The following is a 19762-nucleotide window of genomic DNA, read 5'->3' on the forward strand; positions in this document are numbered from 1 at the left end:
TGCATGCCAATGTTGCCTGGATTGGACAGTAGTGATTGCTCCAGTTATTTTATACACTACTGAGAATTTTCTATCATTCTGTTAGTCTTAGATTTTTCTTCCTTAATTTCCCAGAGGGTTTTTTTGCCCTTTTTTTGTTTGTCAGAAGCAAAACAAAAATCACTTTAAAATCCCCTCAGGATCAGGTGATATCTGGAAGAAGACTTGAAACTTCTGATTATTAGTAGGTTTTAAAATTTAGTATGCACAGCGCTTGGGAAAACTTGATCAGAAAATATGCTGGCGGAGCATTAAGGCTCCATAATATTAATTCATTCATTCAATGGTATTTATTGAGCGCTTACTGCATTCAGAGCACTAGTAAGCGCCTGGGAGGTACAAGTCGGCAACATAAGTAAGCAGCCTTTAACATTCAACATAGGACACCAAGTCAGTGAATTAATAATAATAATAATGGCATTTATTAAGCGCTTACTATGTGCAGAGCAGAGGACATCTATATGAAGCAAGAACAATGTAACCACCCAGAAGAAAATTGTAGTTTAGTAATAATAATAATAATGATATTTATTAAGCGCTTACTATGTGCAAAGCACTGTTCTGCAGTTTAATCATGTGAAATGCATCCTATTAAAAGGGGTTTTTTGAGTGTTTTTGTTTTTGGTGACCTGCTGCAACATGGAAAGCTAGTTTTCCACTTCCCTTCCAAGCCCTCTGGGTAGTGCTAATTAAGCATATAGGCAACTCAAATCCCATGAAAATTATGAAAATACTCGTCCCTTTTTATAGGTAGTAAAAGTGAGGCAGCTAGACATTGGCCCCCTATGGTATAATTTAATCCAAGTAGAATGTATAAATTTTATGTAAATGTAGCCAAATGTATAAATAGTTTCTCTTCAAAGTGCTGAAAAATTATAGGACCTAACTCCTCTCCCTTCATAAATTCTCTCGATTTTAGAGTTTTAGGAGTTATCTTTATACAAATGTATTTTAGAGCCGCCACCAGATGCTTAATAAATGCAAGCGCCTCACTGAAAATATCTTCTTACCAAATAAGGTAACCAACCCATTTGTTTTGAATTTTATCCCATTTGGCTTATTAATGCAGAATAAGGAAAGGAAGTTCCCCAAGGACCAAACTTTTGGGTGGCATATAAGGCTGAAGAATATCAGAAGCTTCAAACAATTCCCCCTTCACTCACCCCAAATAATCTTAGGCTTATATTTTCAATTGTGGCCGAGTGTTATAAGGAATTGCGTTCTGGTCGCAATTTCCTATGGAAGTGTGGGTTCAAATCCCTCTTCTGACATGTATTTTCCAGCACTCAGAACAGTGCTTTGAACATAACAAGCGCTTAGTAAATGCCATTAAAAAAAAGAATTATCACATTATCACACTTATCAGTCTTTGACTAGAGCGACCTTCCTTTGCACTGAGTTCAAATTTTACTTGAGTAAAATTGAGCAGTGACAAACCAAGGGGGTTTTTGAGAAGGGAAGTGATGTGCACTAATTGGAGTTTAAAACCTTGATATGTACACCTGTCTGTTAAAGAAGACATGCAGCAAGGAGACCAATAAGTGGTTTCAGTAAAAGGAGGAAGAGTTACTAGTTTGGGAAGATCTGGAAAATACGGAGGAAAAACCATCAATACTTAGAGACAGTATGGGAATTAAGTGTAAGAGGTCAAAGATGAATTTCAAGCCTTTGGAATAATAATAATAATAATAATGATGATGGCATTTATTAAGCGCTTGCTATGTGCAAAGCACTGTTCCAAGCGCTGGGGAGGTTACAAGGTGATCAGGTTGTCCCACGGGGGGCTCACAGTCTCAATCCCCATTTTACAAATGAGGGAACTGAGGCCCAGAGAAGTCAAGTGACTTGCCCAGAGTCACACAGCTGGCAATTGGCAGAGCGGGATTTGAACCCATGACCTCCGACTCCAATGCCCGGGCTCTTTCCACTGAGGGATGTGGGTGAGGAATCTCATATTTATTGAGCGCTTACTTTGTGCAGAGCACTGCTGTATTAAACACTTACGGGAATGTAATATAACAAAGGAGGAAGGAGGAGGGTGTAAGCTCCTGTCAAGCATCAGTCGAAACCTCACCTGACAATTTAGGAAGTGATGATAGTGCTAATAGTATTTATGAAGTGCTTATTATGTGCAAAGACCTCCCAAGCGCTTTGTACAGTGCTCTGCACACGGTAAGCGCTCAGTAAATACGATTGAATGAATGAATTACCAGGCACTGCTAGTGTTTTGCACAAGGTCATTTGCACTCTCCTGCTCAGTCACGGTCCGACTGGGGTAATAATAATAACAGTAGCATTTATTAAGCGCTTACTATGTGCAAAGCACTGTTCTAAGCGCTGGGGAGGTTACAGGGTGATCAGATGGTCCCACGGGGGGCTCACCGTCTTCATCCCCATTTTCCAGATGAGGTCACTGAGGCCCAGAGGAGTGAAGTGACTTGCCCAACGTCACACAGCTGAGAGTTGGCGGAGCGGGACTTGAACCCAGGACCTCTGACTCCAAAGCCCGGGCTCTTTCCACTGAGCCACGCTGCTTCTCTATAGTAACCAGTTAACAAATAATAATAATAATAATAATAATTGGCATTTGTTCAGCGCTTACTATGTGCAAAGCACTGTTCTAAGCGCTGGGGAGGATACAGAGTGATCAGGCTGTCCCACAGGGGGCTCACAGTCTTAATCCCCATTTTACAGATGAGGTAACCGAGGCCCAGAGAAGTTGAGTGACTTGCCCAAGGTCACACAGCAGACATGTGGCAGGGTAGGGATTCGAACCCATGACCTCTGACTCCAAAGCCCGGGCTCTTTCCGCTGAGCCACGCTGCTTCTCAATGCTACTATTATTCCTATTATTGTTAACAAATCCCATCATTATAACTCAGAACAGTGGTTTGCACAGAGTAGGCGCTTACTAAATGCCATCATCATCATCATCATCGTCATCACTATTATTATACCGATGATGACGACGCCCCCCGCTTGAGGGACCCTCGCGCCTGCGCGTTGCCGCCCGCTGCGGGCTGAGGAAAGCGGAAGTGGGCGTCCGGGCCGGGCCCTCCCCAAGATGGCGGGAGGCCGGCCGCGGCTGGACCTTCCCAAGATGGCGGGAGGCCGAGCCTGCTCCTCCCCAGGATGGCGGGGGCCGACCTGCCCTTCCCAAGATGGCGGGCCCTGGCTCTGCCCTCCCCAAGATGGCGGGGGGGCCGCGCCGTGGTCCTCCCCAAGATGGCGGAGGCCGGGCTTTGTCCTCCCCAAGATGGCGGGGCCCGGCAGTGGTCCTCCCCAAGATGCCGGGGGCAGGGGCCGGGCCTGGTCCTCCCCAGTATGGCGGGGCCGGGAGTGGTCCTCCCCAGTATGGCGGGGCCGCGCTTGGCCCTCTCCAATATGGCGGGGGGCCGGGCCTGATCCTCCCCAGGATGGCGGAGGGCGGGCCCGGTCCTTCCCAAGATGGCGGAGGCCGGACCTAGTCCTCCCCAAGATGGCGGGGGGCCGGGCCCGGTCCTTCCCCAGATGGCGGAGGCCGGACCTGGTCCTCCCCAAGATGGCGGGGGGCCGGGCCTGGTCCTGGTCCTCCCCAAGATGGCGGGGGCCGGACCGGGTCCTCCCCAAGGTGGCGGGGAGCCGGGCCTGGTCCTTCCCAAGATGGCGGAGGCCGAGCCCAGTCCTTCCCAAGATGGCGGGAGGCCGAGCCCAGTCCTTCCCCAGATGGCGGAGGCCGGACCTGGTCCTCCCCAAGATGGCGGGGGGCCGGGCCTGGTCCTGGTCCTCCCCAAGATGGCGGGGGCCGGACCGGGTCCTCCCCAAGGTGGCGGGGAGCCGGGCCTGGTCCTTCCCAAGATGGCGGGAGGCCGAGCCCAGTCCTTCCCAAGATGGCGGGGGCCGGACCTGGTCCTCCCCAAGGCGGCCCGGTCCTTCCCAAGATGGCGTGCGGCCGGGCCTGGTCCTTCCCAAGATGGCGTGCGACCGAGCCCGGTCCTTCCCAAGATGGCGGGGGGCCGAGCCCGCTCCTCCCCGGGATGACGGGGGCCGGGCCTGGTGCCCCCCCCCCCGCCCCCCTCAGGATGGGCCGCACTTCCGCTTCCGGTGTGGCCGGGGCCGGGGGGGGGAGGAGGAGGGAGGGAGGGAGGGAGGGGGAAGATGGCGGCGGCGGCGGCGTTGTCGCTGGCCCTGGCGCTGTCAGGCGTCCGTGTCCGTTGGGGGCCGGGTCCGGGGCCCGGGCCCCGTCCTGTCCCGGGCCCCGTGTGGCTCGTCGGCCTGTCCGTCGTCGTCCTGAGCGTGGCGGCCCGGGGGGCCTCCGCCACCACGCACTGGATCGTCACCGAAGACGGGAAGATCCAGCAGCAGGTAGCGCCGGCAGGGCAGGGCCGGGCCGGGCAGGGCCTCGCCTCGCCATCCCCCTCACGGAGCCCCCGCCCCCCTCACGGAGCCCCCCCCCCCTCACGGAGCCCCCCCCCCCCCTCACGGAGCCCCCCCCTCCTCACGGAGCCGCCCTCCCTCCCCCCCCCCCCCCCCGAGCAGGCGGCAGCGCGGCCCGGCGGAAAGAGCCCGGCCTTTGGAGTCAGAGGTCACGGGTTCGAATCCCGACCCCGGCACCTAATAATGATGGCATGTATTAAGCTCACCTCCTCCAGGAGGCCTTCCCAGACTGAGCCCCTTCCTCCCTCTCGTCCCCCTCTCCATCCTCCCGTCTTACCTCCTTCCCTTCCCCACAGCACCTGTATAGATGTTTGTACATATTTATTACTCTATTTATTTTAGCTCTCCTCCTCCCTTCAAGGCCCTGCTGAGAGCTCACCTCCTCCAGGAGGCCTTCCCAGACTGAGCCCCTTCCTCCCTCTCGTCCCCCTCTCCATCCCCCCGTCTTACCTCCTTCCCTTCCCCACAGCACCTGTAGATATGTTTGTACAGATTTATTACTCTATTTATTTTAGCTCTCCTCCTCCCTTCAAGGCCCTTCTGAGAGCTCACCTCCTCCAGGAGGCCTTCCCAGCCTGAGCCCCTTCCTTCCTCTCCCCCTCGTCCCCCCTCCATCCCCCCCGTCTTACCTCCTTCCCTTCCCCACAGCACCTGTGTATATGTATATATGTTTGTACATATGTATTACTCTATTTATTTATTTGTACATATCTATCCTATTTATTTTATTTTGTTAGTAGGTTTGGTTTTGTTCTCTGTCTCCCCCTTTTAGACTGTGAGCCCACTGTTGGGTAGGGACTGTCTCTATATGTTGCCACTTTGTACTTCCCAAGCGCTTAGTACAGTGCTCTGCACACAGTAAGCGCTCAATAAATGCGACTGATGATGACGATGATTAAGCGCTTACTGTGTGCAAAGCGCTGTTCTAACCGCGGGGGAGGTTCCAAGGTGATCAGGTTGTCCCTCAGGGGGCTCACAGTCTCCGTCCCCGTTTTCCAGATGAGGGAACTGAGGCCCAGAGAAGTGAAGCGACGTGCCCGAAGTCACATAGCTGACAAGTGGCAGAGCTGGGATGTCTGCTCCGTGACCTTGGATAAGTCACTTCACTTCTCTGGGCCTCAGTGACCTCGGCTGGAAAATGGGGATGAAGACTGTGAGCCCCACGTGGGACAACCTGATCACCTTGTATTCCCCCCCCAGCGCTTAGAACAGTGCTTTGCACATAGTAAGCCCCTAATAAATGCCATTAAAAAAAAACCACGCCGGCCAGGTGACCTTGTCAGTGCTTTGGAGCTAGCCCTCTTCCTCCCTTCAAGGCCCTACTGAGAGCTCACCTCCTCCAGGAGGCCTTCCCACACTCAGCCCCCTCCTTCCTCTCCCCCTCGTCAATCAATCAATCGTATTTATTGAGCGCTTACTGTGTGCAGAGCGCTGTACTAAGCGCATAGTCCCCCTCTCCATCCCCTCCCCGTCTTACCTCCTTCCCTTCCCCACAGCACCTGCATATATGTTTGTACGTATTTATTACTCTGTTTATTTTACTTGCACATGTCTATTCTGTTTATTTTATTTTGTTAATATGTTTGGTTTTGTTCTCTGTCTCCCCCTTCTAGACTGTGAGCCCACTGTTGGGTAGGGACTGTGTCTATATGTTGCCAACTAGTACTTCCAAAGCGCCCAGTACAGTGTTCTGCACACAGTAAGCGCTCAATAAATACGATTAATTGATTGATTGGAGGCCCCTCCCTCTGCCCACCACGGCTTTGGCTTCCCCCTTCTGCCCATTACCAAGCGCTCCCCTTTTCGTCTGCTCCTCCTCCACACCCCACACCACCGGTGTAGACTTGTAGTAATAATACTAATAATGGCATTTATTAAGCGCTTACTATGTGCCCATCACTGTTCCAAGCGCTGGAGAGGTGACCAGGTGATCAGGTTTTTCCGCGGGGGGCTCACAGAATTCCCATTTTAATCATAATAATAATGATGGCATTTGTTAAGCGCTTACTATGTGCCCATCAGTGTTCTAAGCGCTGGAGAGGTGACCAGGTGATCAGGTTTTTCCACGGGGGGCTCACAGAATTCCCATTTTAATAATAATAATGATGGCATTTGTTAAGCGCTTACTATGTGTCCATCACTGTTCTAAGCGCAGGAGAGGTGACCAGGTGATCAGGTTTTTCCACGGGGTGGGGGGGGGGCTCACAGGATTCCCATTTTAATAATAATAATGATGGTATTTGTTAAGCGCTTACTATGTGCCCATCACTGTTCTAAGCACTGGAGAGGTGACAAGGTGATCAGGTTTTTCCACGGGGGGCTCACAGAATTCCCATTTTAATAATAATAATAATAATGATAGCATTTGTTAAGCGCTTACTGTGTGCCAATCACTATTCCAAGCGCTGGAGAGGTGACCAGGTGATCAGGTTTTTCCACGGGGGGCTCACCGAATTCCCATTTTAATCATAATAATTATGATGGCATTTGTTGAGCGCTTACTATGTGCCCATCACTGTTCCAAGCGCTGGAGAGTTGACAAGGGTGATCAGGTTTTTCCACGGGGGGCTCACAGAATTCCCATTTTAATAATAATAATAATGATGGCATTTGTTAAGCGCTTACTGTGTGCCCATCACTGTTCCAAGCGCTGGAGAGGTGACCAGGTGATCAGGTCTTTCTACGGGGGGCTCACAGAATTCCCATTTTAATAATAATAATAATAATAATGATGGCATTTGTTAAGCGCTTACTATGTGCCAATCACTGTTCTAAGTGCTGGAGAGGTTACCAGGTGATCAGGTTTTTCCATGGGGGGCTCACAGAATTCCCATTTTAATAATAATAATAATGGCATTTGTTTACTGTGTGCCCATCACTGGTCTAAACACTGGAGAGGTGACAAGGTGATCAGGTTTTTCCACGGGGGGCTCACAGAATTCCCGTTTTAATAATAATAATGATGGCATTTGTTTACTGTGTGCCCATCACTGGTCTAAGCACTGGAGAGGTGACAAGGTGATCAGGTTTTTCCACGGGGGGCTCACAGAATTCCCATTTTAATAATAATAATGATGGCATTTGTTAAGCGCTTACTATGTGCCCATCACTGTTCTAAGTGGTGGAGATGTGACCAGGTGATCAGGTTTTTCCATGGGGGGGGGGGGGGCTCACAATTCCCATTTTAATAATAATGATGGCATGTGTTAAGCGTCTACTATGTGCAAAGCACTGTTCTAAGCGCTGGATAATGAGATGACGTAGGGCTCACAATATAGGAGGCAGGGAGAATTGATCTCATCCTACTAATGATAGTAATGATTTGGGTATTTAAGTGCTTACAGTGTGCCATGCACTGTACTAAGCAACGGGGTAGATGCAAGCTAATTAGATTGGACAGTGAACACGTCCCACCTGGGGCTCACAGCCTTAATCACCGTTTTACAGATGAGGTAGTGAGACAAAGAGAAGTTAAGTGACTTGCCCAGGTCACACAGCAGATAAGTGCCGGAGACATGATTAGAACCCAGGACCTTCCGACTCCGAGGTCTGTGCTCTATCCACACTAGGCCAGGCTGCTTCTCATTTATCCTCACTTTACAGATAAGGAAACTGACCCCCAGAAAGGTTCAGCAACTTGTCCAAAGTCACCCAGCAGGCTGCTGACAGAGTTAAGATTGGAATCTGAGTTTTCAGGCTCAATCAATCAGTGGTATTTTCCGAATATATACTTTGTGCAGCGCACTGAATTCTGGGCTGGAGAGAGAACAACAGGGTTGGTAGACACAATCCCTCCGGTCGCGGTGCTTACAATATAGAGTAGAACACAACAAAGCTGGTAGGCACAAACACGAAGCAGATGAGGGGACTGAAGCCCAGAGAAGTAAAGTGACTTGCCCAGAGTCACACAGCGCGGCTCAGTGGAAAGAGCACGGGCTTTGGAGTCAGGGGTCATAATAATAATAATGATGGCGGATATTAAGCGCTTACTATGTGCAAAGCACTGTTCTAAGCGCTGGGGTAGATACGAGGTAATCAAGTTGTCCCTCGTGGCGCTCACAGACGTAATCCCCAGCTTCCAGATGAGAAAACTGAGGCACAGAGAAGTTACGTGACTTGCCCAAAGTCACACAGCTGACAAGTGGCGGGGCTGGGATTTGAACCCGTGACCTCTGGCTCCAGAGCCCGGGCTCTTTCCCCTGAGTCACGCAAGAGACTTGGCTGGAAATGCTAAATCAGTCAAATGACCAATGCTTTTCACTGACTGTTTACTATGTGCCGAGCACTGTAGTAAGCGCTTGAGAGAGTACAAGAGAGTTGGCAGACACGTTCCCTGTTCACAGTGAGGGTCATGGGTTCAAATTCTGAATCCGCCGCTTGTCAGCTGTGTGACTTTGGGCAAGTCACTTAACTTCTCTGTGCCTGTTACCTCGTCTGTAAAATGGGGATGAAGACTGTGAGCCCCACGTGGGACAACCTGATCACCTTTTAGCCTCCCCAGCGCTTAGAACAGTGCTCGGCTCATAGCGCTTAATAAATGCCATTATTATTATTAATTATTATTATTATTAATTGGCGGAGTTGTGACTTGAACCCGTGACCTCTGACTCCAAAGCCCGGACTCTTTCCACCGAGCCACGCTGCTTCTACTTGTGCATATTTATTCTTCTATTTCTTTTATTAATGATGTGCATATAACTAATTCTATTTATTCTGATGGTATTGACACCTGTCTACTAAATAATACTAATAACGGTGGTATTTGTTAAGCGGTTACTATGTGCCAAGCGCTGTTCTAAGCACTGGATAGTGAAGGTATTTGTTAAGCGCTTACTATGTGCGAAGCAGTGTCCTAAGCGCTGTGGGGGGATCCAAGGTGATCAGGTTGCCCCACGCGGGGCTCTCAGTCTCAATCCCCATTTTCCAGATGAGGTCACTGAGGCGCAGAGAAGTGAAGCGACTTGCCCAAGTTTTGTGCCGCGTGGCTCAGTGGAAAGAGCCCGGGCTTTGGAGTCAGAGGTCATGGGTTCAAATCCCGGCCCTGCCAGTTGTCAGCTGTGTGACTTTGGGCAAGTCACTTCACTTCTTTGGGCCTCCTTTCCCTCATCTGTAAAAGGGGGATGAAGAGTGAGCCCCCCAGTGGGACAACCTGATCACCTTGTAACCTCCCCAGCGCTTAGAACAGTGCTTGGCACATAGTAAGCGCTTAATAAATGCTATCATTATTATTATTTTGTTGTCTGCCCCCCCAGCCCCCTCTAGACTGTGAGCCCGTTGTTGGGTAGGGACTGTCTCTGGTGCCGGTTTGGACTTCGCAAGCGCTTAGTACAGTGCTCTGCACCCAGTAAGTGCTCAATTAGTACAATAGAATGAATGAATGACCCCCAGTGGATGGTCCCCCCGGGCTGGGGCAGCTACCGGCAGTCTCCCCCGACGGGCCTTGGGGATCCAAAGATGCCCCAGCTCATCCTGCCCGCTAGTCAACCGGGTGACCTTGGGCCAGTCACTTCACTTCTCTGGGCCTCAGTTCCCTCATCTGCAAAATGGGGATGAAGACTGGGAGCCCCACGTGGGACAATCTGATCACCTTATATCAGCTCTTAGAACAGTACTTTGCACGTAGTAAGCGCTTAACAAATGCCATTATTATTATTATTATTATTATCATCATCATCATCTCCCGAGCCCGTTGCACAGCGGGGCTGCCCCCATACAGCTACTTCTTTCCTCCCTATTTGCTTTTTGGCTGGGTCTCCACGGGGTCGAATTCATCTTGAAGCGGCCGAGGAGGGTTTGGAAACGGTTTGACTCATGTAGAGGCCGCCTGCTCCGTCTGATGGTGGGTGGTAAATAAGTTGCCGAATCGGTGCCTGCCTCGAAAACGTTCAGGGGCCAGTCGGTGACTAGCTTTAGCCCATTAAGCCCATTGAACGACTAATCGAATCTCAGATTTGTCAATTGGAAATATAAATACGGCTTAACTTCTAGAACCCACGTCGGTTTGGTTTCCTGGGGGCAACTGGGAAAGCAGCGTGCTGAGTAGTTCAGAACGAACAGGTGTCCTTCCCAATTTAACCTGCTTTTTTAGGTTCCTACCAAATAAATTCCCGTATTTACTTGCCGTGCCAATTAAGGGCTTAAAAATATTTCACAGGGGACGGAAAGCCGTCATGCCAATAAGTATTTATAATGTGGTTTAAAGTCTGCCGTGAGAACTTGTTGTCCTCTATCCTGTTTCTGATTTTGATTCCCCTAGGGCCTTGGTGAGGCAGGGAATCAGTTACTTCTGCAGTTTGGGGAGCCATCTTCCTGTTGGCTCTCGTCTGTGATATTGTTCTTGGCCGCATCTATTTATACTCTTTGACATTTGAGATCTTTTCATCTTGGTGTCTTCCACCAAGCAGAATAGTCCTGAAAAGAAATGAAAGCTGATGAAGCCTGTCAACTTATTCTATTCTCTGAAACATGGGAAATTCAATGTTTCTCATTTACAGCACATCCCACTTGGCGGGGGTGATTTTGTTGTCAACAAGCTCATTTTTAATGTATAAAAGAGATTCACCATATTCTCTTCTCCTTGGGATGTTATTTTTTTCTTGCTAAAAGTCAAGTTTAAAGTGAAGCCGCTGCTAATCTTTCTACTACCCACTTTGAAAGAGTGACGTACCATGCGACTCTTTATGAGAACTAGAGAATTTATTGTTTCCAAAGGCCCCATACCTACCTAGAAATAGGGACATATCCTTTAGTTTACAATGAAGCAGTAAGGCAAGTTGAACTCGGAAAACAATAACCCAACCAAAATTGAGGTTGGAGTACACTACAGTGTGTCACTTCTTTGATTGCTTGTGCCCAGCAATCTCGTAGTTTTTGCTTTAGGGTATAGGGGAGGCCTAGTGATTTTGGTTTCCTCTTTACGCAGACGATTGTAAAGCTGTAGGAATTTAAACCTGTTATTTCGAAGGGATTTTCAATAAAAAGGGTAGGGAATGTTTCTCCTTTTTTCCTTGATTTCATGTGAATCTTCTAAAACGATCATTAGAGCATTGTGACTGTCCCTTTGCTTATACTTTTGAAGGCAGTATTTCCTGGGAGTTATTGGGGAAGGCTTGGGCTTCTGCCCTGCGAGCACTTTCCAAAAAGAAGGGTCTTTTTAAGCCATTGGTCTTGTATGACATTTAAAACTGCCCAGCTGACAGGTGCCAAGAAATGTGCCCATCCACCTTGCGTTCGTTCTCCAGTATATTGGAAGTATTCTTTATGGCTCTAGGTAACTAAAAGTTAAATTTTAAACAGGACAATCCCCTAGAATAATGGTGGTTGAAAGTATTAAATGTGGCGATCTTCCCAGGAGAGGACGTGTACCACCATGCGTAAGCTTTTCAACTTTTGAGTCTAAGTGGTACAAATAGGACATTCTCTTAAAGCATGAGTGACTTTCCCTCATGGACACAGACCTGGAAACTAACTCCAGAAGAGGAGCAGGAGAGAGGGGGAAGCACATTATTTCCCCACTCCAAGTCGTTCCTTATTTATGCAGTGTCTTCTTTCTGCCTAGCCTTCTCGGAAGTCAGACCACCGCGGGTGAATGCAGATTCTCCATTTTATTTCCAGTTTCTTTGTGGTCTATACTGTGCCCCTGTGAAATGCTTTTGGCTGGTTCTGAAAATAGAAGTTATGCTTCTGTGTAGAAAGAGTACTGTGTTATTGCAACTGCCGGTTGTTTTCCTGTAGTCCTTTTGCTTCCAGTACACTCAGACCAATAACTTGGGAGAACAGCTTATTTTAACTGCCGGTGATAACTGGAGTTTCTAATCATGCTTATGCAACAAATAAAAATCTTCAATGAGAACTGCTTGGTAAGTCACCATATAGGTAGCAAATAATGCTGAAGGAAAAGCGACCTCATTTAGCAAGCCGATTTGGTCCTTTTATCTCTGGGTCTTTAATAATTTACGTAAGATGTGGTTTGATTTTGGTCAGACTATGAGTGATTGGGTTTTGTTGTGGAAAGAGCAGCAATTCTTTTAAGAAAGTTTGGAGGCTTTATCTTAGTTTCCTTTTGTTCTCAGGCTGGTATTACTACCTCGTAGCAAGCCCTCTGTTTTTGTTTTTTGTCAGTGATTTTTCCCAAAATGAAAGGCCACAGTAATGATTCGCTACTTTCAGGCCCTCTGCCTTCCTTTGGTGGCTTATCATAAGCCTTGGCATCAAGATGGTAATCATCTTTGAGGAAACCCCTTTCCTACTCAGGCAGGATCCACAATTGTGTTTCTTCTCTAAGTGTGCTGACTAGTAGATGGGAGTAGTATGGCACGATATGTTTGTTTTTATTAGCACAGGGAGCCTGTGAATCCTTTCTTCGCAGGCTAAAGTCCTAGCTTGGGAACAAGCTAGAACTTTAGATACCTTTATCAATTCATTTTTCCCTAGAAATTTTTGCTGCCTAACTGGGGTGTTTTCATCTGTTTCAGTGTGTGCCTTCCAGAAGTACTCAGTTTATTTATTTTTTTATCTTTGTGGGATATTAATGTGGAACCTGTTTTCAGTTTCATTTGCCCGCCTCTTGCAGGTTTCCAATTTGGCCACTAAACTTCAAGTTATTAGCCTTCTGCTCAAGCAGTTGTAGAGTTGTCTTCTCTCCAGTGAATATATGTGGTCAGTTGTAGTGGCTTTCTCTTCACTGCACGGTGCCTAGCATTTTACCTTTGTTGAGATTACTTCCAAATGCCAGGTAGTTTGAGCACTTGATCAGATGGTGCCTTGAAGGAATTTAGACAGAATGCTTTGCCCCAGGAAGTCTCTTCAGTTTTTTAGAATTGTAAAAGGGTATCACAAAGGAAGACAATACAAATAGCAATTCATCCCTATTATTTATCCCTCTTGAGCTGTCCAGAGTCTCCTCAGCTGTTGTGATTTTGGTAGATGCTTTTTCAAGATGACCTCTTCCTGTTTAATTGATTTTTACTCCAAACCTTACACTCATTTAAACTGATCTACTATCAACCAAGCGGTTCATTACAGCAGCAAAATCAAATGAGTCTCCCATTCCACTTTCCTCATCCGTTACATCTCAGGTGGCACTCTTAACCCTTTTCAAGATATCCTAGCTATGTCTCACTCTTGACCCATTTCCCATTTATGACGTAGCTCTTCCCCTAACCCTAATCTGATCCCTCAAATCCACCAAACCATGCCCCTCCCCACCTTCAAAGCTCCTTATGAAAGACCACCTCCTCCAAATGGCAATCTCTTTAAACTCCCTGGGGGCAGGGAATTTGCCCAGCACGTAGAACAGTGCTTGGCACATAGTAAGTACTTAACAAATACCATAGTTATTATTATTATTGTTATTATTCAAGTGTATTCTCTCCCCAAATGCCTAGTCCAGTGCCCGACACATGGTAAATGTTAAATATCAGTGGTTCATCTGGCCTCCTCAGCATCAAGTGCTCCTGTTTCACTTTGTAACTTAAGACTCACTATGCCATTTGTCCCCCACCCCTGTCCATTTTTTTAATAGTATTTAAATGCCTACTATGTGTCAAATTAATTCCCACCTCCCTGAATGGGTCATTCCATTAGCCACCCAAAATGCTTGTGTACATATAGTAGTAATTATATTTATCCTTTCCTGCATGCAGAGCACTGTGCTAAGTCCTGAAAGAAATACAGAGATGATATAGACCGGACCCTGGCTTCTAGTGACCCACAATCCCAGGATGCTTGGGTGGTGGTTTGGGGAACAACACATACGAAATGGGGAACAAAAATATAAAAGACAGAGATGATGACAAACCAGGAGTAGTGGGGTTTCATCCTCTTCGTGACTCAGACCATTAGTCCCAGAGGTCACCCGCAAGTTCAGAGGGTATGCTGTGTGTCAGTTTATTCCACAAATCTCTTAATTTATTCCATTTCTTTTATAGCTACCTGTTGTAGCTATGTTTTCCATGTTGCTCCCAATGGAGCAGACCATGTCTCCTCCTCCTTCTGTATGGTATTAAATGCTTGCTATGCTCCAGGCACTGTACTAGGTGCCGGAGTGCTTAGAACAGTGCTTTGCACATAGTAAGTGCTTAATAAATGCCATTAAAAAAAAGATATTCGGGTTAATCACCGTCCCTGTCCCACTTAGGGCTCAGAGCTTTCCCATCTTCTCCATGAAATTTTCATGGAGAAGCTAGCTCTCTTCCTCCCTTCAAAGCCCTACTGAGAGCTCACCTCCTCCAGGAGGCCTTCCAAGACTGAGCCCCTTCCTTCCTCTCCCCCTCGTCCCCCCTCCATCCCCCCCATCTTACCTCCTTCCCTTCCCCACAGCACCTGTATATAGGTATATATGCTTGTACATATTTATTACTCTATTTATTTATTTTACTTGTACATATCTATTCTATTTATTTTATTTTGTTAGTATGTTTGGTTTTGTTCTCTGTCTCCCCCTTTTAGACTGTGAGCCCACTGTTGGGTAGGGACTGTCTCTATATGTTGCCAACTTGTACTTCCCAAGCGCTTAGTCCAGTGCTCTGCACACAGTAAGCGCTCAATAAATACGATTGATGATTGATGATGATGAAATTTTCAGCTTCTTGAAGGCAGGGCCTCTGTCTTCTACTTTTGTTGCCTACTCCCATGTGTGAGGTACAGAGTTCTTCCCCTAAAGTAGTGCTAAATAAATGCTAGTAGTGATGATGGTAATGATGATGTTGATGAATAGGAGGAAACCAACTGGTCAACCCGGGGAAGGGGAAAGCTTATTTTCTAACAGGAGTCACTCCTGTCTTGGATAGTAGACATGAGTGAAAGAAGTGAAAGAAGGGCATCGCATTTCTAGCATTTGTACGATGTTCAAGAAAAATGATTTTCGTTTTTAACAAACTCAGTTGTCCCTTCAGTAGATGTTGCCTTTTGTCATGATATTTAATAATAATAATAATGATGGTATTTGTTAAGCACTTACTATGTGCAAAACACCGTTCTAAGCGCTGGAAGCACTTTTCTAAGCGCTGGGCACTGTTCTTAGCGCTTATGTGCCAGGCACTTACTAAGTGCCGAGATAGATAAAAGCTAATCAGGTTGGACATCGTCCATGTCCCACGTGAGGCTTACCATCTTAATCCCCAATTTTACAGGTAAGGTAACTGAGACACAGAGACCCGTGCTCTATCCACTAGGCCATGCTGTTTCTCTTGTCTTTTTTTCTCTGTTACAGTGAGATTGAAGTCATCCCATAGTACTCACTACAGATAACTTTTAGGGAGTAGGTAGTTGCATATTGTCAGTAGGGGGTAGAAATAAAGAAGACACTGTCTGCTTTCATTTTCTTCTTGGGAAATCAACCAATGACTCATTAATATTTGCTTTAGGATCGCTGGCCCTGGGCTGGAAATAGAAAGAATATAATCCTGTTGTTTTTGCACTTGATTATATGATGTTTTGGTTGAATAATCGGGTTGTGTTATTCTGTTGTTGTTTTTTGACTACCAAAACGACACTGCAAATTAATTCCATAAATTGACAGGCTTTCACCTTAGAAATGATAAAGCTTCTGAGATCCAATTACTAGATGTGATTTTAGTGTCATATTTATGTTTCTTCAAAATGAGTTCTCTTTTCAAAAGTTCAGTCATTAAAGTAGAAGCAAATCCAAAAGTCACCTCTTACATTTTATATGTACATATATAAAGCCTGTAATTTGAGCCCTTCAGATTAAGTGTTATAGGCACAGTGGGGAAATTACTATTTAGGAGAGACAATGGAATATTAGTCTGAATTTTAATCCAACCTCTGTTTCACTGTGGGGCCCTAAACAAATATTTATTCCCTTGAGTGGTAGTTTTCTGATGAGGAAACCCAAAGAGAACATTGACCTACCTTTCAAAGGGTGAAGTGAGATTTTATCGATGTTTGTAAAGTTATCTATGGGATTGGTTACACGGTTCTTCTTCCAATAGATTCTAAAGGAGAAAATCCAAATCGAATGAACATTTGGTTCTGAAATTGAAGAACTTGTTTGCTTTTTCACTAGCTGGTGTGTGGTGTGGGAAATGTGTTATTAGAGAAGCAACATGGCTTAATGGAAAGAGCCCGGGCTTGGGAGTCAGTTTATGGGTTCTAATCCCGGCTCTGCCACTTGTCAGCTGGGTGACTTTGGGCAAGTCACTTAACTTCTCTGTGCCTCAGTCCCGTCATCTGTAAAATGGGGATTAAGACTGTGAGCCCCACATGGGACAACCCGATTAACATGTATTTCCCCCCCTCCCCCCAGCGATTTGAACAGTGTTTGGCACATAGTAAGCGCTTAGCAAATACCATCATCATCGTGTTACTAATCTGCTTGCAACAAATTTAGAAAATACATTTTCAGCATTTCAGGCACAGTCAAACTATTGTCCAAATAATAGTTTGAAATTCAAAGTGTAGCTCATAAATTCAGCAAATATTAAACTAGGGTGCTAGTGTACTGTCAAGGTTAACAGTCGGGTACTAGTAATTATTATGTATCATTTGTTAAGTACTTATTAGTTCAAACCATTGTACTAAGCTCTAGGGTGGATTCAAGCTAATCAGGGCACTCACAGTCCCTGTCGGGCTCACAGGCTAGCAGATATTGATTTCCCCATGCTACAGATGAGAAACTGAAGCACTTGTCCGAGGTCACATCAGTAGGCGTGTGACATAGGCGAAGTCCTCTGATTCCCAGGCCCCCCTATCCTTTCCTCTAGGCCAAGGCTGCTTGGTATTAGCTTGCACTGTTTCCCATAAGTATTTGAGATAAAAACATTAAGCTAACCAAAATAGAGATAAACCCAAGAAAGCACACAAAGGCAGAGATAAATTGAACCGGGTATTTTTTTATTGTCTGGTGACAAATCCAGCATTTGAGCCGCCCCGATGATTAAGTGGCAGAATTGAGATTACAGATTTAAAAATGAAATTTTCAAGGGTTACTTGGCCATATCTTCAAATGGAAAAATATGTCAGTAGGAAGACAAGTTTTTCCTGTCTTGATACGCTATACCTTCTAGAGCACGGGCCTGAAAGACAAAAGGACCTGGGTTCTAATGCCGGTTCTGCCACTTGTCTGCTGTGTGACCTTGTCTCTGTGCCTCAGTTCCCTCATTGGTAAAATGGGGATTAAGATTGTGAGCCCTATGTGGGACAGGGACTGTGTCCAATCCGTAGAATAGTGCCTAGCACATCGTAAGCGCTTAACAAATACCGTTATTATTATGACTATTATTTAGTTATCCTGATAGCTGCTTCTGATTTGCAATATCCAGCACAGTATAAAATGCCCCCACACTCCAGTTGTTAACTTATTTCACCTTTAAATTGAGAGCTAAATAAAGTAGGTTATAACATTGCTTGAGAATTTCATGAATTTGAAAGGGATTATATTCCCTCGCTGTGGAACAACTTAACTTCTGCTTGTGCTGTTGCTCCTACTTTTTTCTCTGCATTCTTCCACTTTCCCCTTTTACGCTTCCTTTCTTGCCAGTTTTTTATTAACAACGAAACTGGGGCATTGACTCTTCCAAGATCGTTGGTAAAGGAAGTCACGCCTCTTGGAAATACCATGGCTTCACCAATGGTCCCTTCAGCTCTAGAGAAGAAGTGACCTGATATTGACCTTTTCACACTGACACAAGAGCCCTGTCTGAACCATCAGATTACAGGTTTTCTAGGGGTACTTCAATACCGAAATCATCCAATTTTGGTTAAAAGAAGGAATTGTAAGAACAGAGACATCTCTATCGCGTCCTTCTAATCCAAGCTAGGATCAAAGCGTTAATAAAGTAACCCTTCAGAAACCTACTTCAAACTGGAGCCATGTTGTAATTTGACTAATTGGCATTTCTTGAAAGGCTTGACTGGTCTCAGAAACAGTCACTCTCCCAGGGTGAATAAAAATGCATGCCAGGCAAGTAGAAACAGATGCTGATTTCAGCTGATGATTTATTAAGCATTCAGGGTGTGCAAAACCCTCTCTGCTAAGCCTATCCAAGTGAGAGGGTGGCCGGTTAGCTTTTTTAAAAACCAAGACCTAGCTGAAGTGAGGCGGATGGGACCACACCTTGATGTGGCCATGTTTGAGTCCAGTTCTGTTGGGGATCCTCCTCTATCAGCTTCCTGGAAGACAGAGACCATGTGCCCACAAGAGGCCAGAAGAGGGAAAAAGCCCAGCGTTGGGTTGGAATACGGGAACCCAGTGCCACCTTGGAGGAACAGGAAATTCTGATACCCGCAAGGGTGTTGAAGGAAGATTCCCAGTGTCCCGCAAGGCCAGGGAAGTGTAATGTCCAGTACTGGTGCAGCCCCCTTTCCCCCCCCCAGAACCCAAGTGGTCCAGAAGGAGAAACCCTTCCCTCATCTCCCACTCCTTCAGTGGGCTTGGAGAGGAATCAGTAGCCAAGGGGAAGGACTCCTCAGCTAGGACAGGGTAATCCCGGACCGAGAGATGAGATATCACTCCGAAGCATTTGCTAATGCTGGGAAATCCCCCCCCCTCCCCCCCCTTTGGCCCTGTGTTTGGCTGAGGAAGAAAACAGTCTCTGGCAGCGCCCGGGGATGAGGGAAGGCAATGTGGTCTAGTGGCGAGAGCAAGAGCAGCTCCTCCGCTAGCCTGTTGTGTCACTTAACCTTCCTGGACCCCATCGTCCCCATCTGTGAAGTGGAGATAAGTGCTCTCCCTCCCTCTTAGAATGAGCATCGTGCGGAACTGGAACGGTGTCCAATAACATCACTGCATATCTACTCCACTGCTTAGCTCGGTGCGTGACATTTAAGCATATAACAAATGCCATAGTTCATAAAGGAGGGGCGATTTTGTGAACTTCCAGTTGTCTCTTCCACGGCAGCAGTATGGTTTCTCTCCTTTGCTCCTCTCACCAACACATTGAATGTGAGAGAGGTCTTGGTTTTTAAAAAGTTAAGAGCAACCCTCTCACATGGGAATGCCTAGTAGAGGGGATTTTACATATCTTAAGTGCTTAAGAAATGATCACCTGAAAATCCGTATTTGTTTCTTTTTGCCTGTCATTAAATGACCATGCAGTCAAGCACCCACTACCTATCCACTCAGTAATAGAGAGTGAGAAAGTTTCGTTGCAGACTGCAATTTTCCACCTCTCAGCCACCACAACTGTGTCCTCCTGGCTACAGTTAAATCACAGTCGTTCCATCCCAAGGAATTGTGCAGGGACGTGGTGCCAACTTGAAAAGGGACAAAGCTGCAGTGTGTCTTTTGAAAAGGGTTCTGGACCAAAGCAACGGGCAAGTGCCCAAACTAAGCTCTTCAAAAGTG

At 46.6% G+C, this 19762-nt stretch overlaps 1 protein-coding gene across 1 annotated transcript in view; it reads left to right on the forward strand.

The window, feature by feature from the left end:
* Positions 1-4176: 4176 nt before the first annotated feature.
* TTC17 (tetratricopeptide repeat domain 17) overlaps positions 4177-19762 on the forward strand; it is an 85072-nt gene continuing 69486 nt past the window's right edge. Inside the window, exon 1 of the mRNA XM_038765218.1 lies at positions 4177-4383. Coding sequence (XP_038621146.1) covers positions 4177-4383 — 207 coding nt within the window. The remainder of the gene's footprint in view (positions 4384-19762) is intronic.

This window comes from Tachyglossus aculeatus, chromosome 22 (genome assembly GCF_015852505.1).
Source record: "Tachyglossus aculeatus isolate mTacAcu1 chromosome 22, mTacAcu1.pri, whole genome shotgun sequence".
Classification (NCBI taxonomy): Eukaryota; Metazoa; Chordata; class Mammalia; order Monotremata; family Tachyglossidae; genus Tachyglossus; species Tachyglossus aculeatus.